The sequence below is a fragment of the Scomber scombrus genome, chromosome 10, assembly GCF_963691925.1.
Source record: "Scomber scombrus chromosome 10, fScoSco1.1, whole genome shotgun sequence".
Taxonomy (NCBI): Eukaryota; Metazoa; Chordata; class Actinopteri; order Scombriformes; family Scombridae; genus Scomber; species Scomber scombrus.
The window spans coordinates 20,726,221-20,753,726 of NC_084979.1; the positions used below are offsets into that span (position 1 = coordinate 20,726,221).

The window sequence follows — 27,506 nt, forward strand, 5'->3', positions numbered from 1 at the left end:
GCAGTTACTTCTCGTCTGTGAATGGGGGGTAGGTGAGTCATAAGCAGGCACTGATTTCTATTTTATCTGCGTTTTAAGCTGAAGTTTCAGTATGATCCTGACTCTGTTCCCTAAGGGTTATCTCCCACTGTGCGTCATTGGTAGAGAGGGTGGTGTGAGCAACGAAGGTTTATGTAAGTCAGAGGCTGAAACAGTAAAAGAAAAGGGGTGTTTTTGATAAGAATGATGTGCATGTTGAGGGGATGCGACTGGCAGCTGTTTGGCTAGATGACTTGTTGGATTGTGTAATCCTCGAGGGCCGCAGGGTTTCTCCATGTCACTGGGCTCTCTGAGCTTCACCACACTCGGCGTTACAGCTGTCAGCTCCTGGCAACCATGAGTCAAACAACTCGCAGAAAAAGGGAGTCATGTCCTGCCGCTTGGAACGAAGAACTGAAGCGGAGAAAAAAACTGATCGTCTTCCAAAGAACATTTTATGGCAGAGATAATAAAACGTGTCCATCTGCCATTGAGTGAATGATTTTGAATTTGATGGTGCAACTTGTTATATAACTTACAACCCAAACACTCACCTTTATCTGTATGTGAGTGTGTGTGTGTGTGTGTGTGTGTGTGTGTGTGTGTGTGTGTGTGTGTGTGTGTGTGTGTGTGTGTGTGTGTGTGTGTGTGTGTGTGTGGCATAGGGTTAGGGTCATATATTCTGAAACCGTACACCTTACCGCACCCTGCATGTCTGCTGGTGATATGCTGCCAAAACCTCATGGGAGCTTCATTGACCTGCCCTCTGAATCAGCACAGCAAGGCTGCAATATGCTCTCCTCAATTTTTAACATCTTAAATTATTCCATGAAGTTTTATTATTCAACAAAGAGCTACCAAACAGTGACCATTACTGTTAAGATAAGATACAAGATAAGATATTCCTTTGTCAGTCCCACAGTGGGGAAATTTGCATTATTACAGCAGCAAGTGGACAGTAAAATAGAAGAACAGCAATAAGGAAAATAATAAGAACAGTAAATTACAGTAAAAGTACAAAAAACAATGAGAATATTTACAAGAGTAATATTGGTATTGAGTGATATACCAGAAATGATATTGTTATTGCTCAGTTTAAAGTGAAAGTAAATATATATGTATATTATATTTTAAATACTAGATACATTTGAATCAATATGAACTGTGCGATATCAAAATATTCACATGTACACAATTCTCTCTCCACAGAAACACATATGAAGGATGGTGTGACACACAGCCAGAGGCATCAGGCACTGCTCACCACTTAGAGGCAGACCATGGCTCCCATGTCCTTCCTTGTCTTAAGCCTCATCCTCTCCTCTATTCGTCCTTTAAATGCCCAGGTCATCACTGACTCATCCTTCACTCCTCTGGACCTACCTATTAATTCCCCACCTCAACCAACCAAACAAACTGTTCGATTCTGGCCCTCTTTGCCTCCCAGAGGCCGCAGTGATGTGCCTATCAGAATCATAATCCAGGATAGGTTGACAACTACGAATTCAGTGCAGCAGGAGCAAAGAGTGACCAGCCCTACAGCACAGTCCCCTCCTTCTTCTGTATCAGCCCTCACTACACAAAATCTCAGCAGTGGTCTACTAACTCAACCAACTGTCTCCAGGTCCAGGACTGACACAGCTAGTCTAGCGCTCATGAGGGCTAAGGCAAAGGGGGATGCTGCAATAAAAGGCTCAACTCCACCTCTGCCAACTTTACCCTCCGCTGCTGTCGGTGAGCCTGCTGATGATAAGCCAGTGACAGCAGGCAGTTCAGAGGAGGGATCAGTTAAAGGCACAGAGGATGGTGATTTGCAGTGGTTGGAATCAAGCAGTACTCCGATAGTGCTGCTTGTGAAGAAATCACCTGTCCCTCTGCCAACGGTCAGTGATGAAATGGCACAGTATCAACCGCAGGCACAGACTGCGGTGTCTGAAAGTTTATCATCTAAACTGTCTGATGTTAAAACACCAGAAATGGATGCTACAACTGTTAAGCCCCAACTGTTTGCACTGACAACAGCCGTCAGAGTCTCTACGACACCACAGACTGAGACAAGAGCCACACTGTCTCCAGTGGTGACACAGGCGACACCTCGGATTGTTGTATTAACAGGTGAGAAAATAAACATGTTAGAATGAAGACTTCATGATGGTAAATTGCTGTTGAGGTCAAAACATTTGCATAATGTCACTGACTTCATCAAATTCAAATCACTTCTCAAAACTCGCCTTTTCAAATCTGCTTTTAATGTGATTGTTTTGATGTTTTCTGTTTTCTTCTTCTCTGCGTTGCTTTTATTTATTGTGTTTTCATTTATTCTGTATGGTTTTATTGTTTTAAGGTTTCATTCTGTAAGGCGTCTTTGCCTATTGCTAAAAGCGCTCTACAAATAAAATGTATTATTATTATTATTGCTATTAAATGTGTCTTTTCCATAAATTTTAGGTGATCTGACAGCGAATACTCCGCCAACCGACAGAGTTGCTCCAAAGCAAGACTCTGCTGCTGTGACGTTACCCCAATCCACGACCACCGCTGCTGGCCCTACTGAGAAACAGCCACAGATCACAGAACAGCCGGTGACCACTCGAAGCCAAAACAGTTCACAGTCAAACACCGTGACGCACCAAGTGACAACCACAGTTACTGCAAGTGTGCTCACCACTACACAGGAGGCAGAGAAAACATCACCTAAAATAATAAATCAACCCAACAAAACAGCACAAATGGGACGAAGTGCAGCGAGCGCGACAGCCAGGACAGGTAAGAGAAGAAGGTCTTGCTCTTTGTGATTGTTTAAGAAACCACTGGATTAACTAGTTTTAGATTTAAAATGGAATTATTTGTGCAGCTGGGACTTTCTTTTTTACTGGAAGAATCTGGAAAAGGCTTCAAAGGAGGGAAAAAAAAGCAGAGACACTTTTCCATGGAAAGCAGGGTGTAAGTTGTGTGGGGTAGACACAGCGAGGCAAGAAAGTATGAGTAGGAGGTGAGAGGGAGGGTTGAAGACAGAGAGGGGGGCAGGTAGAAATCACAGCCCGGCAGAGATATAGAGGGGAAAGTAGGGTCTGAAAAAGAGACTGCTGGGAATACAGATGAGAGAGGAGATGGGGCTGGGTGAAAGTGTAGTGGAAGAAAGGTACAGAGGCATAGAAATGCAGGGAGTGGGGATGGTAATGAAAACCAGATGCAGAGTGAAAGGGATGAAGGGAGGGGAACGGAGGAAAAGTCGATGGAAAAGGGGAAAGCATGACACATGGGGCACATGAGCCAGCCTCTTAGATACCTTAAGAACAACGTCCTTTTAACATTCAGGTTCTCTTGCCCCTTGAGCACGTTAAAAATCTTCAAGTGGGCTCTTTAGCAGGTCTTTGAAATGATTAATTGCCTGCATCCATGTATGCAGATAACTGGGCCTTAAACATAACTATATTTCCTATGCGATGGAACAGGATATTTCTTTTTTAGCTCACTGCCACATGTGGCCATATTATGTCAGCATTGTGTTTGTGTTTAAAAGAGAAAACTGAAGGGCAGGGGTAAGTTTAAGCGTATCCAGCTGTGAAATGTGATCAGGACATCTGGAATGTGTCTGCTCCTGTAAGAAAAAGAAAAAAAAATAGAGGGAAGGAAGTCAAACATACCTTTATATAAATAAAGAAGTGTGACTGTGATCTGCGTGCACAGCAAGTGAAATGTGTGTGTGTGTGTGTTTGAGAAATAGGAGGGACGGAGTGAAGGGGAGAGCCAGGAAGCGCAGCACATGTTGAAGTGAGTCATTAGTCGGTGTGTCAGCTTTATGGGCGTCTTCTACAGGGTGAGGACAGGCTTAAGGTCCTCTAAGAAGCGGATGGTTTGAGAGTTTTACCACTGATCATGTTGTTCCACCATCCATCAAGTTAAATAAGTGGGTGTGTGAAACAATTCCTCAGAAATAACTTTAGACATACCTGTTAGCGAAGACTGTGTCTTAGATCCCCGTAAGTTACATTTTTTTAGGCTGTGTGTTATCTTTACAGTCGAATAGCTCACAAAGCACTCAGTGATGAATTGACATATGGTTGTAATGCTGCGGGGTGTTTCCAGTACCTTAAACTAACATAAGTAGTCTATGTGGGTGAATGAGGAAATAAAAGAGTGAGATGCCATTTTTTTGAGGCGATTGTGTCTCGTATAACTCCAAATTACCACTGAGTTAACTAAAGGAGTTGTTGGAGTGTTGCTCAGCATAATGTGATGTGTTTATGAATGATCAGGTGGCATCGTACGGAAATCATACTGAGATTCTTGTTGATCACTTTTGACATTTCAGTTTTATTACATGTGTAAACTTCTGAAGTAATTCAGTGCAAAGGTGACTAACAATAGCTAGAATCAGACTCCTCCTCTATATGCTAGTATTATGATGTAGTATTATTGTGCCTTGTTGCTGGATTAAACGTGTAGCCCTTCGAGTAAATATACATGATGTTTAATCTGTACTTCTTTTTGCATAAAGGGCCACTTTGGTTTTTTGTCTTTGGTGTAGGGAATGTGTTATTTCCATACTCGGCCAAGTTTTGTGATAAAATTGTAGAGCTGATGGGTGGCAACACGCTAACCTGATGTTCAAAGAAAGGAGAAAGAAAAGGAACTGGTGCAAATTTAAGATTTTAAATATAGACGTTATTGAGAATTTAGAAATCATTTATAGACTCGGGACAATGTGTCTCTGCAGACCTGATTAAGTTACTATGAACAACTGAGAGGTCCAGATGCTTTTAGCTCAGGACTTTGATGGTGATCTACACCCCTCTAGTGGCTCTAAAATAGCATTTCATTTCATAAATGGCACTGATGAAGGACATTTCTGTTTCTTGTTTTGGCTTCATATGTTTTAAATCTTTAAAACTCTGTTTTTTCTGAATACATATGTACATGTATATAGGTATAAATGCATGTATTTAAGTGTAGGTGGTTATGCATATGTGTACTGCTTGTATATATACAAGCTCTAGTACTTATATGGTTATTTATGTGGATACGCTCTTTATCTATTTATTTTTTTCCCTTACTGCTGAGATTGTTGGGGGGGATGTTGTATGTTGTGTTTGTTTTATCTTAAAAAAAATCAATAAACAGAGCATTGAAAAAAACCCTCTATTTTTTCTTTTTCCAGGGACTTCTTCCTTCCTTACTACCGGTGTTGTACCTGTTACCCGGATAAGGTTTGGCCCCACGTATCAGGCTGGTGTTGGAAAGAACCGTTCCATTCTCCTGCGACCTCCTTACCAAGCTCCCTACTCCACCTCTAATCCAGCTCCCTCTCCCGGCACTAATCTCTCCCCTAACAGCACTCTTCTCTACTGGGGTGACCTGAGCAGGACGCTTGCTTTCGCCTGGGAGCTGCACGTCTACGGATCAGCTAGCCTCTTCATCCTCCTGTTTGCTGGAGCTGCTCTCGGCCTCACCCTGTCCCCTGGTGCGAACTGTCCTCATCGGGGGGCCCTTGCGCTCGCAAATGCTCTCCTGTTTGCGACTGGGGGCCTCAGGGCCGCGCTCTTTCTAATTGACCCCTATGGGACACGTAAATTCCTCCCTCGCCCCGTAGTTACGGCCCTCTACAACTTGCCTCTACACATGCTGGTGTGGACGCAGGCTGCCGTGGCATTGCTGGCGTTGAGGGTGGCAGGAGTAAGCGTGTTACCTTCAACTTTGGAGCGCCCTCCACTCGTGGCCGTGTTGGCCGTGTTGCAGTGTACTCTGCTGCTGGCGGCTGATCTATTATCCCCAGCCCTGTCTCCTGTTGTGCCCGTCACCCTGCAAGTCATGTCCCTGTGCTGGGGCTTGGGTATCTGTCTGGGATTCCTCTGCTATGTCTTTCCACGTATACGCTGCCCTCCCATTCCCCACCCTGGAGTCCCTGAAGAAGCCAGGAGGAAGGCTTGGACAGGGAGCAGGAGGATGGGGGTCATCCTAGGGAGAGTGCTGGCAGTATGTGCAGTTCTGGGGGCATTGTGCTGTGGGCTGCATGTCCATGCCACCTTATGGCTCTATGGACTGCTAGGGGACTGGACACACTTCAACTGGGGATGGTGGCTGGTTCACTTCTGGGCGCGGCTCCTAGAGCTGGCCTGGGGGTTCTCCCTCCTAGTCTTGGGTTCCTGGGTGTTCTGGAGGCCTCTAAGTTTCCGGGGAAGGGAGGAAGGGGAGGCAGGAGATGGCAGAGCAGCAGGAGACATGCCGTCCCCTGGCCAATCTGTAGGCTCCTCTCATAGACATACCTGCTGGTCCAAGATAGTCCAGAGCCTGAGGGGAAAACCCTGTAGAAAGTCTGATAGTAATGGGGTTGGAGGAGTAGGAGGAGGAGTACCAGGGGAGGTGCCTAACAACTGGGCAGGCCAGGAGCGTCCTGGAGCTGACATCAGCAAGAGTCTCATCAGGAACCAGAACCACGAGCAGTCTACTGCTCCGCCACGCTGCATCAAAGACAGCAACCGGGGACGCAACCATAGGGGCCACTCTGCAGAACGAGGCGTATCTGATGACTCAACGGGGTCTCTGCTCAGACTGCAGACACTGGGTCGGCCTCCGCAGCGCTCAGTGAGTGGCAGTCTGGATCAGGAGAGGGACACCTCCCTCTCTCTGTATGAGTTTGACCTACGGCCCCCTTCTCCCATTGACCTGACCCGTAGCATTGACAATGCTCTGCACAGGGAACACTTGCTCGGAGCAGGCAGCCTGTTTCATCCTTTGAACCACACCTCACAGTCCCCCTCCCCAGGCTCAGGGGTCAGCCAGGGGCCCTGGCTTCGTAGGAACAGTGATCCTCAGCTTTCTGAGAGCAGCGATGCCCCAACTGAGTCTTCCATGCCACTGGGGGGCAGTGTTCTCAGCAGTGTGCCCAGCAGGCAAGTGACTGCTCCCCCCACGCCCTCCCACCAGGGTTACCGGTGGGCTGGGAACGGGGTGGGAAGCGTCCCTTCATCAGTGTCCTGCCCTGTGTCACTTCATCCCTCCAGAACATCAACGGGTCAGCTGGGGGAGGATGGAGTGGACGACACGCGGCCATTCATCACACCAGACTCAGAAAGTGTGCAAGGGAGGGCGGGGAAGCCAGTCGGGTCACGGAGTTACCTGGAGGTCAACCGACCTGACGACTCCGCCAGCGTCAGCAGTGAAATTATTGACTTATAAACCAAACACATGAGGACCAATGACCACATATCTAACACCCAGTAAACAAATACTGTTCCTAATCAAGACTTGTGCAAAAAAGCACAACTTCAAAAGACTTTTGGATAAATTTGACCTTTCAACTGCCTAAAAATGAATTATTTTTAGAAGAGGGAAAATACATAAAAGTGTCTCTGGGTGATGAACTTTAAGGATATCACCTAGTTGCCTTTTACATTGTTAAACGGTTCAACAACTTGTGTTTATGGAACAGATATAGTGTACTTTTTACTCTGGGAGTAAAACTGGGAGATTTAGCACAGATAAACAATACAGCACACTCTCCATCTCATTCTCTGATACACACATCATCTTCCTCTCTGTCTCGTCCTGTTTCTGAAACACACAAACACGTAACACTGATATAACACAATGCACACTGGGACATACTGTACGTACATTTCAGTAAGTCCTGTGAATGGCTCTTCAGCAGGTCTCTGCTCAAGGTTAATGATGGTGATGAATTTCAACTTCCAATACTGTACGAAAACAGATTTAGATCACCAGCTCCCTGTCTGGAAACAGTACTTAACAGTTTGGATAAGTTTGATGGGTCAAAGAGAAATGTGGCTCAAAGCTTATAATGTAGGTCCCATTTTTATTGTTTCTGTGAAAAAAAATCTGCATATCAACAGTGAATTTCATTGCTTTCATAGAGTTTATTTGCTGTCTTTCATATTTCAGTTTGCTTTGTGATGTAAAAATGTGCCATACATAACCTCTGTTGGTTCACTGCTCTTTTTATGGTTCTATAAACCCATTATTTGGGTTAACTCTCTATAGCGTCTTACAAGTATCATAGTGACTCAGCTACGGATTACTACTTCTAAGCTCTTAATATTCTGCTGCTGCTGTTGTTGTCCAGTCTGCCTTGTAAGTAAATGTGAAGCTGATTACATAAAGAGGCAGGCAGTAAACAACAGCCAGAGACACGGCAGGCGTAGAGGTGATATGCAGACAGCATGCTTACATGTGAAACTGTCCGTGCGGCTGCAATTACCAGACGTCAAAATGAGATTCAAGTATTCATCTGTGAGATTAATGTATTTCATCCTGTTATTTTGCTGTAGGATTACGCTTTTGCAATCAGTAATTATGTACAATTAAAGCCTCTAACTGCATTTTTACCCAATTTGACGAAGAATATTGAATATACTCATGATACTATAAGTTGTGTTGAATCAATTCTGATTGATATCTAATCCGATGAAATGCTACACAGCTTTGCAGGGCTGCACCTTTCACGACTGGCTTGGCATGACCCTCAAAACTCTTATACTCGACCCAACTCAATAACAGAGCACTTAACTGTACGCCTGAGCACTAGACTGAAATATTTTACTACTCAAGAGGAAAATATCTTTCAAAAAATATGATGTATCAGCAACAATGTAAATAATGTTATTTTTGATGTTCATGAATAAAGTTGTATTCAAACTATAGTCATAGTTGTTACTGTGAAAGACAATCTAAAGTGGTATTGCTTGAACTGCGCAGACAGTTTGTTATTTTGACATCAGATTGTGAGGACTTGCAGAGCTATGACGTTGATGCTTGACTGCAGAGGTTACTGTCAAGGACTTTCTGGGCTGCGCTCAGGATTGCAATATTGATGCAAGTTTTGTAGAATGTATAACTAATGGCCAAGGTATGCAGGACTTAGATTTCTTTATTTTTTCCTGTCCTGAAATGATGATAAAGGTAGCGCTTAAAAAACAGACAAAACACTTAAAGTGGAACCATATTTAGTCTCGTCAACTTGAAACTGTTAGGTGACCCTGAAGATAGCCCAGTGTTTCCCTCCCGAGTCATATTTGAAAAGTTTTCTTCCAACATGAGCTATCCTTTATTTATAAATTATTGCTGTAATGTTATCTTGGGCTGCTGTCATGAAATCCTGAATGATACATTTCAGTTAAGTGGATAATCATGACACGAGCCAGTCAGTGTATCACACGACAATTTGTTTTTTTTCCAGTTACCTCAGGGTGACTGGCAGTACCTCCCAGTGATGTGTGATGCTTGAATTGTTTAGTATTTGCAGTTCAATGGCCTTTGTGTTGTTGTCTACATTCCAATGAATCTGTAATTGCTGTTACCTCTTCTACTATTTCATGACCAGGGTGCTACCTCCAGCACCCGTAGTGTTGTCCCCTACACAAAGCAGTACGTGCCATAGAAAATACAATCAACGTGCCCCCTCTACGTCTGTAGTCACAGTGCAGAAATACAGTGTTAGATTCATCATGTTTGATTTGCTCATTGATATTTTGTTCTTGTATTTCTTGCTGCATTTCATGTCTGGATTCAAATAAAACCAAGATATCTTGAAATCTCTTTATTGTCATATGTTGTGTTATTATTTTTGATTGTGTATATTTTACATTATGGCAAGGACGAGAACGAGTCAAATCAGCTACAAGACTGTGTGGAATTCCAGATCAGTGTTGTTCATCTTCTTCTTGTAGTCTTCATCGAATAGTTCATTCTGTGCGACAGTGAAATGATTCCTCCAGTCACCAACTTTTCCTGTAAAGACATCAATAAAATTTAAAAGCAAAAAAACATTGTTCTCTTTCTTACTTAACAGTATTTATGTTTTACACAAACATAAAGGCAAAAACATCTAACCTTTGCGCATGAAAGGAGATATCTTGAAATCAAAGACTTCATCGAGGGAGCCATTCACCATCTGGTTTTTCCTCATGTTGTCAAACAGAACCTTTTCTGTCACTTGCTTCTTCATCTCTGCGGTGGGAGACAGTCCCAGAAAAGAGCACAGCCGACTCAGTTCTCGCTCAGTATCATGCAAACAGAAAACAAGTGTGATCTTGGGTGCTTATATTCCCAATCTTACAGACAGTGAATTAAATGTAAATGCTCACCTCAATCATATCCTCATAGAACAAGTAAAGAACATTAGAACAGGTCTGTTTCTTCTCCCACCAGCCTCTCACATGATCATACCAGGAACCAAACACCACTGTCAGATAACAGAAACACAAAACAGAGGTATTATTACATCTTCACTCATTCATAAGTGTTATAAATCTAAGTTGTTTGCCCATAACTCACTTTTCCCCTCGATGAATCTCTGGAGGAAGCTGCTCCAGTCTCCGGGCTCAGGCTGGACCATGTTCATGCGATCAAAGTGGAAATAGGACACTGCAGTGTCCTTGGCATTACGGGCCACGTAGATAATCTGCAGCGAAATCAGAAGGAAATGCTGCATAAGCATGGATTTATATGTCCCCATACTTACATTTAAAATTAATTTGCAACATACCTTGGGATTCTGTTCCCAAAAGGATTTAGGAACAAAGTGGACTGGCAGGTGTGTCTTGAAAATGCGTGGAGAGGTGGTTAACTTATTCAGCTCATCCACTCCTGATACAGAAGAGTGTGATGTTACCAGAATGAAATAATTAAACTAACTTACTGCATCTGCTTTTTAATGAACTTGCCTGATGGCATGCCAGGCGTGTGTATCTCCAAGAACGGCACTCTTTCATGGAGAGGGACTGAGTCTTGACGTTTAGCTGACATCTGGCTGAAATACAGAAGATCCAGGACGTAGGACACCCATGTGTTTCCTTGGAAATTCAAAGAGAGATTTCTTATTGGAGTTGAAACAGATGCATCAACTGCCACCAAAGGGTACAACAATGTAAGAAGAAAAAAAGAAGCTCATCCACATACAGTTAACCCCACCTGCTTTAGGATAAGAGGCTAAGAGGATCTGGTCTTGCTTTGAAGTCCTGTACGTTGTCCCAGTTGTCAGTGAAGTATTTGGTCATGGAGACTCCATGGAAGTCAAACAGCGTAGGCCGAGGTGGCTGCTCCATCTGTGAGAGGGGCACTAACAAGTTTCTCTAAATGAGTTGTGGTCAGATTGGTACTTAACATAAGCAAAACACTCTTGTCAAATATGCTCCAATTCCGAAGTCATCGTGAAAAAAACTATATATGTTTGTTTTTTTCTTTATATGTTTTTATGTGGGAGGTATTATAAACTCAACTTATCATTTTTGGCACACCCAGGTGCTTTATTGCCTACAGCCTTATAAAGACCACACTGGTTCCCGTGATTTTTGATAAGAGCAACAGGCACACCCAGACCTATCGAATGTTACTTTACTTAAACTCCTGAGTAGCAGATCTATAAAGAAAGGGCAAACAAAATGTTTCAATTCTCTCTGACCAACATCTTTTCCGTACACTCCCTCTCTGCTTTTTCAATACCTGGTAATATATTTTGGCACAAAACACACACCAACACTACACACCACTCTGAGTGCTCCTCTCAAGCACACAAGCACTTGGAGGAGTCTCAGATTTTTCTTGATTATTTATTATTTACAGCTACATATAAATACCAAATAGTTAGTTGTGTTTAGTAGAGTTTGCAATTGTTGTAGTTAATTAAATGAACAATGACAAATAACTGCTTAATGTTTTAGTGAGCAGTAACATGAGATATTCCAGTGTTAGTTACATGTAATCACAATAAAAGTAAACTTCTTCACCTGGTCTCGAAATCTATCAACAGAAAAAATATAACATACATTTGGGTAAGCCCACAAATGCCCAAACAAGCAAAACATAATGCACTTAATCTCAAACACATTTGCTCACCTGTATATGCCGTTCGCCTTTATGTGTGTGAGTCCAAAAGTCAAAATTCAACACACACACACACACACACACACACACACACACACACACACACACACACACACACACACACACACACACACACACACACACACACACACACACACACACCTATTAGATAAACAGTCTGATGAGTGAATGCACAAAAAGATGCAAGTCATTTAATTAACAACCAGGACACCAGATCAAAGAAGAAGTTGGCTTTAAAAGTTCCTCCTTCAAACTCTGAACCAGGTAAGACTGGTTTCCAGTAGTATGCACCTTTACAGCTGATCTTCTTCATTTCATTCATTAGTTTAATTGTCAGGGCTAGTGCTTCTTGATGAGTGTATATATGTTAATGAGCCAGCGTTAACCTAAGAGGCAAATTTCCATCTGCTTTTTCATGGTCAAATATTAAAAGGCTTCCTAAACAACATCTGGGTGTAAGATAGAAAAGAGTCAGCAAAATGAAAAGATTTCCTTAATAAATAAGGCTTAATAATAATAATATCTTACTGTTAAGATGTTAAGTGCGTGCATAGTCTGCTGCTGACGGGAGTGTTAGGGTTCATCTACTTGTTAATATTTCTTGTTAATATAACTTGTTTAATAGTTTTTATGTTGACTGGTCTACGTGTTCTGAGGCATTGAAGTCAACAGAGAATACGATTTCCAAATTCTCCTGTGCCCCTGATAGGATTCACTGTGTAAATGACCTAATTTAAACTCTAGCAGTGGATGAACACCAAGCTAGCAAGTTATTTTAACGTATTTAATGATAATTTCGAACAAAGTCTTATACACATTCACATGGTTTCCAAGAGACTGTTAGTGATTGCAGCTGTTATAAAACGTAATAAGAAAGTAAAAATACGCTTTGATTGAATTGATTTCCTCAAACTTTAATGTCAGTCAAATGTTTTCATCATCAGATTACATCACTAAAATGAGAAATACTCCACATTAGTTAGGCAATATCCCTGTCAATCAAATTTAACATGCATCAACATTTCTATGTTATTCATCATTTATCAGTTCAGGACTTCATTATGCACTTTTTGCTCTAAACTTCAGTACGAAACTGCAGTGCCGGATTCTTCATTTTTTGCTTGTAGTCCTCATCAAAATGCTCATTCTGGGCCACAGTGAAGTGGTTTTTCCAGTCACCAACTTTCCCTGGAGAAGGATTCAGATATCATCCAGAAATCAGTGATAAATGGTTTAAAATGATTTTGATGCAAGGAAGAAACAAAAATCCAAGCAAGGACTCTCTTTTTTGTACCTTTTCTCATGAAAGGAGACACCTTTTGATTCATACATGGGGTGTTGGAATAGTTGGTCCTTTTGTTTTGTTTCATTGCATCAAACGTCACTCCAGCTGCAACTCTTTGTTTCTCCTCAGCCGAGGGAGACAAACCGAGGAAGGAACAGAGTCGGTCTATCTCTCGTGCAGAGTCCTGCTCAAATTAAAGAATCTCAGCATTAGTCTTGTGATAGAGAGTCAAAGATACATAGTGGTTATCTTTCTGAGCAACAGCTTAAAAAAATATGCTTATTAGCTGAGAGTCAGATTAGCAAATTGATACCACTCTCATGTCTGTACAATACATAAGAAGCTGGAGCCTCTGTCCAAAAGCCATCTACCAACATCTCTACAGTCATAAAAAAACAACAACACACAATTTAATGGGAGATGTTTTTCAGACTGTTTCTTGGTGGGGTGTAGTGGCTACAGGAAGGAGCCATGCTAGCTTTCCCCCCTGCTCCCAGTCTTTTTGCTAAGCTAACTTAACTATCTCTTGGCTTTAGAGTCATATTGTTAGATGTGAGTGTCCCTGATCCTTTAATGTAACTCTTGGCAAGAAAGCAAATAAAAGTATTCCCTAACATATGAAACATTTGAAAACGTGAAACATATAAATGCCACCACTGAACAAAGACAGGCAGTTATTGAGGTGATAATTGATTTTAACACAGTCAAAACATCTTCAGCTCACCTCAGTTATATCCTCATAACACATGTAGTGAATATTGGAGAAAGTCTGCTTCTTCTCCCACCAGTTGTTCACATGGTCATACCACGATCCAAACACCACTGAGGCCACAGGAAAACAAATGAAGGAACACATATAAAATGAGCTGAAATGAAACCTCCTTTACATTAAAACTTATATTAAACTCACCCTTTCCCTCCATGAAAAGCTGTAGAAAGTTGCTCCAGTCTCCTGGCTCTGGCTGGGCACTGTTCATGCGGCCAAAGTGGAAATAGGACACTGCACAGTCCTTGGCGTTACGGGCCACATAGACTACCTACAGAAGAGAAAACCCAAATTTAAAGCTATCTGAATCAGAATCAAGTGAGGTGTTTATGAATTACATACCCATTACATGGCTCATACCCTGCAATTCTGCTCCCAGAAGGATTTTGGCACAAGCTGGACTGGTAGATGAGTTTTAATGAGGCGAGGTGTCGTGGGGAGCCGGTCTGCCAAGTCTTTTCCTTTATGAACACAGCAATTAGTCAGTGAATGATTGCACACACAGTTGTTTATATCATAGAGAACAGTATGACTTATAACCAAAACAGTTGTGAGGTTCCCTTTGAGACATTTGGCTACATGCATTTACACACTGAAAAACTGAAAACTTCTCAAATTTATCTGTACATGTTTGAGCCTAAATCTGATCCAAAATATGCGAGTCACCAAAGCGAACTACTCATGAAACACCTGAAACACCAAACCTTAGCAACAAAGGCTACAGAACAAGCAGTCGTTTGTGGGCATTCAACCACGATCTATTGCCATCACAATGAGGAAAGTAAGGTAACTTTGCAAAAAAGAGTGATTAGAGCATGCTGACATCATGGCATTTGACTTGCAGGGAGCATTGCAGCCCCAAATGACCTCTCTGAATCTACTTTCTTATTTTAAAAAAAGAATCTGGTTAAAGTCACTTTTTCTTAACAGTGGCTTCAACCAGCTGCTGGCTGTCTTGGTGCCTGGTGGCGTTTCGTAATGACATTTTGATCTGATTGGCCTGTTTTTGATGTGATGCATTTGATTGGTATCTGGGTCAAGACAGGGAGAGGGGGGGTGGTTTCTAGCTTGCAATATCCGTTGAGCATTTTAAAGCACACATTTATAATTTGCTCAGTAATGGATGAATGTATAAATAGAATGAACTACTTTACTTCATTTAAACCATTTAAACCATACTCTATAAAAGCAAAGTTACTGGTTTTGGAAAATACTCAAAAAAGTACAAAATAAACAAACTATTATAACTATTGTTATTTGTTTATTCCTATTTGCATTCTTTTTGGAAAATTGTTAAAAAGGACCAAAATAAATCACTAATACTAATACTATTGATGTTTGCAAAGTCATACAATGCAATAAAATTAAATGATCAACTCCTAGATCCGCCCCTGATACAGAGTCACAATGTTCAGGACACAAAGATCAGTTGTTACAGGGTTGGGCCTCAAGAGCACATTAATCCTCTTATATTGACTTTAAATTGACTGTTGGCTTAGTGGGTATTGCTGCATGACTCAACACCTTGCTGACAAAAGGTCATATTAACTACTGTGCTAGTTATTACTGTATTAGAAATATCTCATAAAACAAAGACTCCATATAGTTTGTATGAAAATGTAACCTTCAGTATTGATACCACATAATATTTACCTAAAACTATAACAAACTCAATCTAATTTACAGTCATATATTGTGCTATTAATGAGTGGCATTTGCTCCTGAGACAGATCACAAATTTACCTCAGTGCCCCCCCCCCCCCCCCCCCCCCCCCCCCCCCCCCCCCCCCCGACAGGGAAAAATGGTGAAAACCTCAGCAAAGTCAGTGCCAAGTATCCCATTAAAAAACAGTGTCGTAAACTCCTCAGTTGGTAAAATACTATCAGAAAGCCACCAAAGAAGGTTTTATTTTGGGAGCATCCCTTTTAACTTATAACACACATAACTGAGTGCATTCATGCAAACAAATTTGATCTGATGGATACCTGAATCATGAACTGAACTCACAGAATGCTGTTTCAGGACTTTGTACAGTGATTGTAATAAATAAATCAGTCTCTGTTTATATAACAATCATAATGAAACAATTATGGCAGAAAATTGTAACAATAATTAATGCTGTAATATAAACATTTTTAAATGTGACTATGATCACATGACTCAACCTGTGGGTACACCAGGTATGCTGAGCTCCAGGAATGGCACTTTCTCATTAACAGGACGAGATGCCTGATGCTCTGGACCCGTCTGCCCAAAATACAGAAGATCCAGGATATGAGAGACCCATGTGGTTCCTGAGATTAAAACAAATGAATACAAGCTGTTCAGTGGCCTAAACCTGGAAAATATATCAATACAGGTAATTTATTAGCATTAGATAAATAATAGATTTAAAAGAATAACTACAAGTTTTGTACTCTCATGCTCGCAGCCCCACCTGCTTTAGGGTAAGTAGCAATAAGAATATCATCTGGTCTCGCTTTAAAGTTCTGTATGTTGTCCCAGTTGTCAGTGAAGTATTTGGTCATGGAGACTCCATGGAAGTCAAATAGCGTAGGCCGAGGTAGCTCCTCCATCTGTGAAAATGATTGATCATAAATTCAAAATACCAATATGATATAATGGATAAATTGTCAATGTTAATCACATTTAACAGAAAAAATGACAATACAGCCAACCATGACTGTGGTCATGGTGCTTTACTAAATGAGGAAAACACATAAATTACAACACTTCCTAGTGACTTAATGCTGACTGTTCCCCACCCAAACTAAATCAAATACAAAATCAACAATCTACTGCTTCCCCTAATTTCATCAACTGCAGATTTGAAAAATGAAATGAAATAACTCCATGAATAAATCTAACCTAACTCTGTTTTCTTTAAGTGCAGATTTACTGTTGCCACTTGTTTTTCTGGTTCGCTCCTCAATAACTCAAATACTCTTCAGACTGTAAATGAGGCATGTTTCTCTACAATTCAATCATTAATCCCAGCAAATACACAAAAACGTTCAACTGGTTCGGTTCAATATTTGCTGCAGAGGGTCTATAACTGTAGGAGCATGAGGTCAGAAAAATATCAAATAAAAACAAACCCAATAACTGTTCAGTGCAGCACATTTAAAACACACATATTTAAAGCCCTACCATGTTGCTTCAGTGAATAATCAAGTTTAAAAGAAGTCCATGCACAGATCCACTCACCCTGCTGAGTTGGTTTCGCTCAAAGCAGATCCTCTCTGGCTCATTCACAACGAAGAAGTCAGTTTGTTATGAAATAGTCACATATATACAGTATGTACTGCACAACTTCCTGAAACGTGTGTGGGCGGGGCATGTACTTAGCTGCCCAAAGTGTGTCAAAGTGTGTGTCACTGTGTCAAACACTGTTATCAGATCACAGATCAAGTCTGTGCCTGCAGGTTATATCAGTTCATACAACTTAAAACAAAGTCAGAGATGCACAATATTATTTATTTAACTTAACTTTTCGTACAGTCACATGTTCAGAAACACAACACAAGCATAAATGTCTTAGGGAGGGAGTCCATTGTTTTTGACATGGTCTTAATGCCCATGTAAAGTTTCAGTTCTCAAAAAACATCCTTGAACACAGAGAAAACAAATACATTATGAGAGAAAACATATACAGTGTGTCGTGATTCTGTTCAGTCTGGCCTCATGTTCCTTAGTTGCCATTATCCACCAGCCAGAGGTCCTCAGACTTTTCTACCTGAGGTGTAAAGTCTGGACTGAGTAGGAGGAGGACAGATACTTTGAATATTCAGATGGAATACTGTTTAATCCTGTGTTTTTCTCTTACATTGCCATAGATGCCATTTGTATTTATTGATCAGCTCTCTATTGATGTTCATGAATAGATTGGTGGAGATCTATAGGTGGACAAGGTGTGGATGTTCTGTAAATATCTAACATGCTTTAGGTTTGGGTCCTCACTCTGCCAGAGTTCTATCTAATGTTCCATTGAAGTCTCTCCCAACTACTATAATGCCCATATTAATTTGGGGCGTACAAAGTCAAACTAACACCTCCACCTCCCCAATAGTGCTGACGACCATGAAAAACCTGACTTTGAAGGAATTAACTACACCATTAATTAGGGCCCGAGCGGCGACTGCAAGTCGCCTGGCGAAATGCCTATTGAAATTGTAATGTTTATTATTATTAGGGCCCGAGCGGCGACTGCAAGTCGCCTGGCGAAAGCCCTATTGAAATTGTAATGTTTATTATTATTATTATTATTCTTCCGACATTTCGTGCCCCAATTTCGCCCCTTTCCCAAATGCGAAAATGCTTATACTTTTGCACGGACGTCCGGCCTCATCCGAAATTCGATATTTTTGGGTGGTCGCACATGGTCGACGCAGAATGGCGGAATAGCGCCCCCTACAAAGTCCAAAAATGCCCGTAGGGAATTTTGCTAACTTTGTCCTATGCTCACAAAATTCGGTACACATATGTATTATACCCACATATGCAAAAAAGCCTCTTGACCTCATGACCTCAACCCAACAGGAAGTCGGCCATTTTGGTTTTGATTTTTCCCGCCTAAAATTAACTCCTCCCACAGCGTTCGCCCGATCAAGTTCAAATTAGGTACGCAACATCTCCAGACCTAGCTGAGCTTAAGTTGTGCTCTGCGCATCCGTAGGTCAAAGGGCGTGTCTGCCAGGGCTCAACTAACTTTGGCGTGCTCGCCATGTACATACGAGTGGCTCTCACACCCACATACTTCATCCAATCAGCTTCAAACTTGCTGGACATGATGATGGCTCCGCCCTGAACGTCCCAATATATTAACTTCCCACGTAACTCATAGCGCCCCCCGGTGGTAACAGGAAGTTAACTAAGATTCATTAAAATTACATACTTTGCCCCATCAACTTCATTCAGAACCAGTTGGTGAAGCTACATTATGAAGACTGTGAAGCTACGAGTAATGGAGTCCGTGTGGCGACGCGGCGACCATCAATTCCTCGCCATGAAAATATGTTTGGCTTTTTGATGGCTTTATTGAACTCGTATCATCATGAAAATTGGTACACAGGTCCAGGGTGCCGACCTCAACGTCTCCATTCGCTCATAGGCGATCTAACTCGTGTCGCCCCCTAGTGGAAACAGGAAGCGCCATATTTTACATCATCATTGTGCGATTTCCACAAAACTTCACATGTGTAATCACTGTCCCACCCTGAACGCAACCGCTTGTGTTTTGTTACACTCTACTGCCCCCTGGTGGATTAACCATCAACCTCTCATAACTCCTTCATGCTTTGTCCAATTCACTCCAAACTTCACATGACTGATGAGTGGCCGCCCTGAACACACCAGACCACACCAGACCATATGTTTAACTACCTGTGACTGCCCCCTACTGGATGAACGAAACATTGCATTTTTGGCCTCCTTCCAGGTTTTTTCTCACTTTCTGCTTCACGCCACAGCCCCGCCATGCCTCAGGCCCCGCGGTGGCATGGGTGAGCGAGGGCCCGCCATCGCCGCTTGCGGCTTTAATTAAGATTGTTATTCTGTGCTCACCCTATTTTACCAAATGAAGCACTATGTATTTGGTGATACAGATGAGTTCCCTGTAATAAACGTATTTAACAAATTTGAGCGCGGAACTGAAGAGTGGGATCCTTCATCTTTTTCATGTAGTCTTCATTAAACTCTTCACTCTGGGCCACAGTGAAGTGGTTCTTCCAGTCTCCAACTTTTCCTGCAGAATCACAAAGGTTCAGTTAGATATTTTAGCTGAAGTTGGTTTCTCTTCTAGTCATATATAGTATATAACATTATTTGCTGTACCTTTTCTTATGAAGGAAGAAATTTTGAAATCCATCCCTCTAAATGTTGACAGGTTGACCATGTTATTGTTTTTCATCTTGTCAAACTGTACTTCCCCTCTGATTCTTTCCTTTTCTTCGGCTGATGGAGACAAACCAAGAAAGCAGCAGAGTTTGTCTATTTCCCGTCCAGTATCCTGAAAACACAATTGTCAAATATAGTCATCATGTTATTAAAAGCTAGCAGAACTGTGGAAATGTCATTTGAACATCAAAAGCCTTTAAATCACACAAATACAAGCACGGAGATCCTGCGAAAATAAATGAATGACCTCAATCAGATCTTCATAGAACATGAAATGGATAAGTGTGTATCTTCTTCCACCAGCCGTTCACATGGTCATACCAAGATCCAAACACCACTGAAGAAATAAAACAACACATGAAGCACTTGGAGAGTGTGAAAGAAATATGTACATCTGCAAAGCAAATGCCTCATTGTATTTCATACATACTCTTTCCCTCCATAAATCTCTGGAGGTAACTGTTCCAGTCTCCAGGCTCTGGGTGGATTTTGGTCATGCGTTCAAAGTGGAAATAAGACACAATGCTGTCCTTTGCATTTCGGGCCACGTAGACTATCTACACAACAACAACATTGCAATTTGGTTTAAAGACTACACTATGAATTATTAGTACTTTTGTGTAAAATTGGTGTATTGCTGCTGACACCTTCATTATCATTACACAAGCAGCGGTTATTCAGTGTCACCAAAGGTCATTTGGTTTCCAAAGATCAACATTCAACTCAAATGAGAGACTCAAGAGGCCACTTACACGTGTTTCCAATTAATGCATGTGCCACTGCAGATGACGTCTGCGTAAATATCCATACATGTAGAATATGTAGTTTAGAGATAGTCTCAACATGATCTGATCCCTATCTTTTGAGACAATGGAAATAAAACACAGGCCACTGTACCTTGCAGTTTTGCTATCAAATGGACTTTGGCATAAACTGGACAGGAAGATGAGTTCTAATGAGTCGAGGAGAAGTAGAGAGCTTGTCGTCTAATTCTGTTCCTTTAAAGATGGGTGGAGTAGGCCCTGATCGTGGAGATTATTAAAACAATTAACATCACAGTGACTAATTCAGAGTGGTAAATACAATGCCTGAATAAAACCATGATAAAAGGCTTTTGTTTAACTACAGTTGGACAAACATGAAAAGCATAAAAAGAGGCAGAAACACTTTGATGTTATGCAGCAAAGACTTTATTCAATGAGCTGATGTTTCTCTACAAGCATGGCTTCTTCAGAACTGAAGTTCAGAGTTTTAGTGCCAAAGAAGGCACGCTTGTACCTAAACATCAGCTCATGAAATAAAGTCAAATTGCTACTGCCTCTTTCCACTTTTTTATGCTTGTCTGCTGCCAACAATGATAAAAAAATATGAACCTTTCTGATGTGATGAAGTTAATGCGCATTTTAGTTCACAGATTGAAGCAAAAGGTGACAAAATTACCACCATGACCGACACAAAGTGTTTGTGTGTACATTTGTAACATGAAATATGGTGAAAATGAAATTGCTTGCTAAACCTGGCTGCAGAGAAGGGAAGGTGACCTCTAAGGTGGGAACTCTTGTGTAGATAGGCATGGATGTCTGACGCTCTGGAAATGTCTGACCAAAATACAGCAGGTCAAGGATGTAGGCGGCCCATGTGTTTCCTAAAAGACAGAATAAAAACGATTGAGATGATTAATTGAGTCCATATACACCTCTGTTTAAGAGCAGTTATACATGCTGTTCATGTTCATGGAAAGACCTGCTTTGGGGTATGATGTAAGAAGTATATCATCTGGCCTGGCCTGAAAGTTTTGAATGTTCTCCCAGTTATCAGTGAAATAATGGGTCATTGAGACTCCATGGAAATCAAACAGCTCTGGTCGAGCAGGTAAATCCATCTTTTTTTTAAAAAGAGAGAGAGAGAAATGAAACATATTATAGTGTTTGGTTCACACTGGAATAATCTGATTGAAGAGAAAAAGGTCTGGGTAGAAAGAAAATACCAGTATGAGAAAAATAGTAACTTTGAGATTGTCTAAGAAAATAACTTTTCAAGACTTCTTTATGTCATCTAAGGTGAAAAGAACAAACAGAAAATGTACATTTACAAATGCATTGTGATTAGCTCCATTGTGCATGTTAAGCATGTAAATCATAGGATTTAAAAAAGTAACATTATACAAAATAACAATGAAACACAGTCATCACGAGACATACTGTACTATACCTTTTCCACTGATGTTCAGTTCGTGCTCTTATCAGTGTTTCTCTCTGTGGTATTTATACCTTTCTTTTCTGCCCCCCCCCCCCCCCCCCCCCCCCCCCCCCCACATTAGTTACACATAGTCATGATAACCCTTTCCACCTCACTGTCCAACTGACCTTTTTCCTTCCTTGGGTTTAATGAGTACTTGGCTTCTATTCTCCTGTTTTTATATAAAGTAGCATTTAAGGCAAGGCAAGGCAAAGCAAAACAAAACATTTACGACATAAAAACTTCTAAATTAAGTGAAATATCTCAACTAATGGGTGGATTGTCATGAAATTTGATGTACAGTATATGTGCATAACCCCCTCAGGATGATCTAGCACCATAGGAAAGTCAAACTTTTTTTCAACACTTTAGTTCTTGACCAAATGCCCATGAATCGATATGATATCAGTCCAAGTGGTATTTTGTGTAAAGCACAAATAAGCATATTAATGTAGCCCACATAAAATGAATACATAAATAAAACTGAGAACTGAACTATAACACTGGCAATATGTATTTAAATGAGGAAATAATCAAAAATAAAAGTAGAATAAAACTTCACAGTGAAGTAAATGGTGTTTAAAATAATATTGGATGTGATATTACCATGAGTTTTTTTTTTAACTTTGTTGACTAACCAATTGTTGATTTGATATTGTTTCATATTAACCAAGATTGTAAATCCTGCCTTACTCTGTATCTTGTTTGGTATGGTCTGGTAAGGTGAAAAGGCACACTGCTGTGGATAAAAACTTATTCTAAGTATACTTGTTCATGTTAATGATTCAGTTGTTATGCTAAAAAACAAACAGAGTGGATTAATAAATTGAGATGGCCAGGGGATTAGACACTGGAGTGTATCCAAAGAACTTCTCAAGTTCAAAGTTCAAAGTTCTTTATTGTCAATCCTATGTGTTGAGGATTGTGTAGATTGTACAGGATTTGAGTGAGATTCGAAGAAGAAATGCACATTTGGGCAGAAACGTGATATACTCCTGAGATATATGAGAACAATGCCTTGATCTAGTGACATCTGGAAACAGCCCCTGTTGTCAACTGACCACCTAAGAACCATCTCCCCCCACTGAGTCTTGATCTTGCCTGTCTGTCATACTGTAAGGTCTGAATGCAAATGCCCTCCCTTTCTGCCTTTCATTTACTGTTTAAAATGCTTACATTTCATTTGCTCTGGGTCAGTCCACTGTCTCAGACCTGCTCTGTGTCAGTCCACTCACTGATAACCCGGGATAACAATAAAACAGCACCATCACAGAAAATGTTGAACACGGACTTGGGTGATTTTCTTCAACACCATCAAATGTCTGTTGTATATCGACAGTGCTCTCTTTGCACCGCTTTGCTTTGCTGTCATCTTGGCAGATGGGGGCAAAGGCCATGCTAAATATTCAGGCTTGCAGAAATATTTGCTCCAGGCTGCTAAACATTGTCAGCTTTTTGGAAACACACATATTGACTTAGGAACAACAAATGTCATAAATAATAGACCTTTGATGTCTTAAAAAGCTCAGTAATGACAACTATTTTAGACTGGCTCTTAAATTCTCTGGGGGTCCCGGGGCTTTATGGCAGGTGCGAAACCATTTACCTTTTACACTGGTTTTTATTGGTGCATTTTTTTTATTGTCTCACACAGATAATGAAATTGAACATTAATGAACAAGAAGAACGAGTTTTATTATTGTTTTATTACAAATATACCATGAAAATATAAACCATACTTTTAATCAAGGACAAGAAACAGCAGACTAAATATAGACAAATAAACACCTTTGGGTTAATGATCACACAGATTTCTGTCTTATTTGAGAGCTTCAGTATAAATTGTGCAGTATACAGTCATACAGAGATATGATACAAACTCAGCCTAAATGTTTTCTTTAAGAATTTATTTGGATAATTACATCATTGGTAAATATTTGTGATTCATACAGATACATCACAGCCTCTAGTTTTTAAAGAATTATATTTCTTTTGTCTTAATAATTTGCAGTTCTCAGGTCTAAATAATATAATATCAGTTACAAACAGACACACAGCCTGTTCAGTACTGTTTAAATTTCAGTGCGTAACTGAAGAGTGGTATCCGTCATCTTTTTCTTGTAGTCAACATCAAACTCTTCACTCTGAGCTACAGTGAAGTGGTTCTTCCAGTCACCAACTTTTCCTGAAAAACCACAAAGAAACAGTCAGGTTTTTAGGCTGTATTTTTTCTTGTCACACACATTATTTATTCATTGGGTTACCTTTTCTCAAGAAGGGAGAAATTTTCTGATGCATAGCTCCGAACGTAGAATAGTTGACCATGCTGTTCTTCTTCATATTATCAAACTGCACCCCACCTGCAATTCTGTTTTTCTCCTCAGCTGAAGGAGACAAACCAAGAAAGCAGCAGAGTTGGTCTATTTCCCGTCCAGTGTCCTGGAAACACAAACAAAATTCCATTATTGAAAGCTACAACACAAACAAACACAAAAACCCCAAAATACATAAATAAATAAATACATAAAATAACCTCAACCATATCCTCAAAGAACATGTAATGGATGTTTGGATAAGTGTGTTTCTTCTTCCACCAGCCGTTCACATGGTCATACCAGGATCCAAACACCACTGAAGAAATAAAACAATACATGAAAGCACTTCCAGTGTGTAGAGGAAATATGTGCGTCTCTGTTCCAATGAAAACAACACATTGCTTCTCAGTCTGTACATACTCTTTCCCTCCATGAATTTCTGGAAGAAGTTGCTCCAGTCTCCAGGTTCTGGCTGAACCATGTTCATACGATTAAAGTGGAAATAAGAAACCAGATTGTCCTTGGCATTTCGAGCCACATAGATTATCTAGAGGAAAAGAAGAAACTTTATTCATCTAAGACTAATTCAATGTTACATGAAACATGAGTGTTTGGTAAGGATGAACGTAGACATGCCAAAGATTGCTTCATCTATTTTTGTCATCATTTAGCCTTTAAATGAAAAATGAGACCTTTATGCTGCTGAAGTTACTTTGTCTCAGCTTCTTGTGATCATATGTTAAGAATGGAAATAACACACAGGCTACTGTACCTTGCAGTTTTGCTCCCAAAAGGACTTTGGCACAAACTGGACTGGAAAATGAGTTTTAATGAGTCGAGGAGAGGTGAGAAGCTTGTCTGCCATATCTTTCCCTGGATGAAGATTTGAAGATGAAGAGAGCAACACTGTGATCCTGTACACCATTCACATTTTTTTGGGAATATATTACAGTGTGATAAACACAGGGTGTGTTTACAAACATAATAAGAATAAGAATAAAACTTCTGCAATATGATGGATAAGGCAAATGCAACAACCATATTTACTATTAAACAACCTCTACTAGACAACATAATCTAATGTAACCCAGTGCCAAAGATTTAGTTTACTGATTTGGAAAAAATTTAGATAATCGCTACCACAGTATTCAATTAAACATGAATTAAACATGTGTGATGTGATATTTTTTTATTTAACCTGACTCAAAAGTTGGGACACAGATCTCCAAGAAAGGCACTCGTTCATAGATCGGCATGGATGTCTGACGCTCTGGAGATGTCTGGCCAAAATACAACAGGTCAAGGATGTATGAGACCCACGTGGTCCCTGAAAGAAAAAAGAGCAGAAAGAAATAGTCAAGTCAAATCAGTTTTATTTATATAGTGCCAAATCACAACCAAAGTTATCTCAGGACACTTTTATTATGGAGCAGGACTGTACAATGTAGAGACAGTACTCTATGGACAGGGACCCAATATGATCCTCATACCAGATTGGATATCTCTGCTTATGGGGATTTCTTAATGCACAGTAGTTGCTTGAACTGTGGCAAGAATGGATGTTAACAAAGCTACTTCCCTTACGTTCTGTCAAGGACCCACCTTACTGGAAATAATGCACTCCCCCATTCTCCTCTGTAGCAGACTGCATGTGACCACCCCAATATGAAAAGCCACTCTAAATACTTTGGATTGGATCAGCAATGCATGTTTTTTTTTTAAAAACTTTATAGTTGTTTCATCACGTTTTGACAGAACCTGGAAGATTGTCCTCCGTACTTATTAGTAAAGAGTTTTGAGACTGACCTGTGACCTGCGTCTACTCACTTCTATGCAGATATTTAAGAGATTCTGGACAGACCTGCTTTGGGGTATGTTGCAATAAGTATATCATCTGGCCTGGCCTGAAAGTTTTGAATGTTCTCCCAGTTGTCTGTGAAATAGTGGACCATGCCAACTCCATGGAAATCAAACAGCTCTGGTCGAAGAGGTGAATCCATCTTAAAAATAATAAATAAATAAATAAAATGATGAGATTGGAGCAATTTGAGGGAAAACACACACATTGTGAGGGAGCACAATCAGGTTTATTGCAGATTAGATTTGCCTTGGTGTTGTGGTGCATAACAATCAAAATATGTAAGATTATACGAACTACAAGTACCTATACAAAGTAAGAGAAAATACTGTCAATCATTCAATACAGAATAAATGCCCTGTAAAAAATAAACTGAAAAATCTCTCATAGTTTAAAATGAAGAGAACAAAATGTCCCTCCCATAACACTCAAAAGTTTGGACACACTTTCTCATTCAAGAAAATGGGGTAGTGTTTTCTAAACTTTTGAGTGGCACTACAGATTCATTTAGAAAACTAATTTAGAGTATCACATTAAACATACCTTGTTTGGATTGAAGGACAAGCCTTTTGCTGCTGGTTTCTCTGTTGTTTCTGCGTCTGATCCTTTTCTTGCCTCCCTCTGTTATTCTTCCCTGACCAGCAAACTATTTTGCTTCCTGTCTCTACTTGTTACGTAAGACTCTCCCCAATGTAATTGTACTCTTGGTCCCAGGGGTAATAAGACATTTCTACTCCTCCCTGTCCTGCAAGATTTCTCAGGTCTTTAACATACAGAGCATGCATGGTATATGTAGCTTTATGCCTAATTCATAAAGATTTCTTCTGATTCAGCTTTTGTCCAACCTTGAGGCCCCTAGCCTCATTGCTTTGCCTTGGTTACACATTTTATGAATGGTATGCACGTTTAAACAACTCCAGTCACTTGGGAACTGTGCACTTAGGTTCAACTCAAAACACATGCTATTCTTTCTCATTTAAATTGCCTTTGAGATAAAACTACAATATACTGCAAGAAATATTAAAAAGCTTCGTCTTTGCTGTTCGTCTTCAATCTGTCATGTTCTTGCAAAATAAAGTGTGTCTGTGAAGTGCACGTTTCCTGTGTAAATAAAGAATCTTGGACCATTTTCAAAAATATTTTCAGTGAGTCGAGAGTAAAAGAGCACTTACCCAAAGGTCATGTGCAGTGGTAACTTCTCAAACGTTTGTTCGGTTGCTGGTCATTAGGGACACACACAAAAAACAGATAAGAAGCTAAGGAGCTGG

At 40.5% G+C, this 27,506-nt stretch overlaps 3 protein-coding genes and 2 pseudogenes across 3 annotated transcripts; 1 reads left to right on the top strand and 4 right to left on the bottom strand.

Annotated features, from left to right (window-relative positions):
• The first annotated feature begins 1,285 nt into the window (after positions 1 to 1,285).
• LOC133987670 (proline-rich transmembrane protein 3) lies at positions 1,286 to 7,232 on the top strand. The gene is made up of 3 exons (XM_062427115.1): positions 1,286 to 2,133; positions 2,467 to 2,784; positions 5,180 to 7,232. The coding sequence occupies exons 1-3, from the start codon at positions 1,299 to 1,301 to the stop codon at positions 7,195 to 7,197; spliced, it is 3,171 nt and encodes a 1,056-aa protein (XP_062283099.1). The 5' UTR covers positions 1,286 to 1,298; the 3' UTR covers positions 7,198 to 7,232.
• Positions 7,233 to 9,547: 2,315 nt separating this feature from the next.
• On the bottom strand, positions 9,548 to 11,108 carry LOC133988399 (cytosolic sulfotransferase 2-like; annotated as a pseudogene).
• Positions 11,109 to 12,768: 1,660 nt separating this feature from the next.
• On the bottom strand, positions 12,769 to 17,141 carry LOC133988397 (cytosolic sulfotransferase 3-like). The gene is made up of 8 exons (XM_062428058.1): positions 17,083 to 17,141; positions 16,370 to 16,508; positions 16,098 to 16,226; positions 14,292 to 14,392; positions 14,076 to 14,202; positions 13,890 to 13,987; positions 13,175 to 13,349; positions 12,769 to 13,068 (listed from the first exon to the last, which is right to left on the bottom strand). Exons 1-8 carry the CDS (start codon positions 17,083 to 17,085, stop codon positions 12,956 to 12,958), a joined length of 885 nt encoding a protein of 294 aa, XP_062284042.1. The 5' UTR covers positions 17,086 to 17,141; the 3' UTR covers positions 12,769 to 12,955.
• A 2,418-nt stretch (positions 17,142 to 19,559) lies between these two features.
• On the bottom strand, positions 19,560 to 21,724 carry LOC133987671 (cytosolic sulfotransferase 3-like; annotated as a pseudogene).
• A 1,992-nt stretch (positions 21,725 to 23,716) lies between these two features.
• On the bottom strand, positions 23,717 to 26,879 carry LOC133988398 (cytosolic sulfotransferase 3-like). Its single transcript, XM_062428059.1, has 8 exons — positions 26,782 to 26,879; positions 26,242 to 26,380; positions 25,579 to 25,707; positions 25,153 to 25,253; positions 24,801 to 24,927; positions 24,599 to 24,696; positions 24,330 to 24,504; positions 23,717 to 24,250 (listed from the first exon to the last, which is right to left on the bottom strand). The coding sequence occupies exons 2-8, from the start codon at positions 26,378 to 26,380 to the stop codon at positions 24,138 to 24,140; spliced, it is 882 nt and encodes a 293-aa protein (XP_062284043.1). The 5' UTR covers positions 26,782 to 26,879; the 3' UTR covers positions 23,717 to 24,137.
• Positions 26,880 to 27,506: the final 627 nt, after the last annotated feature.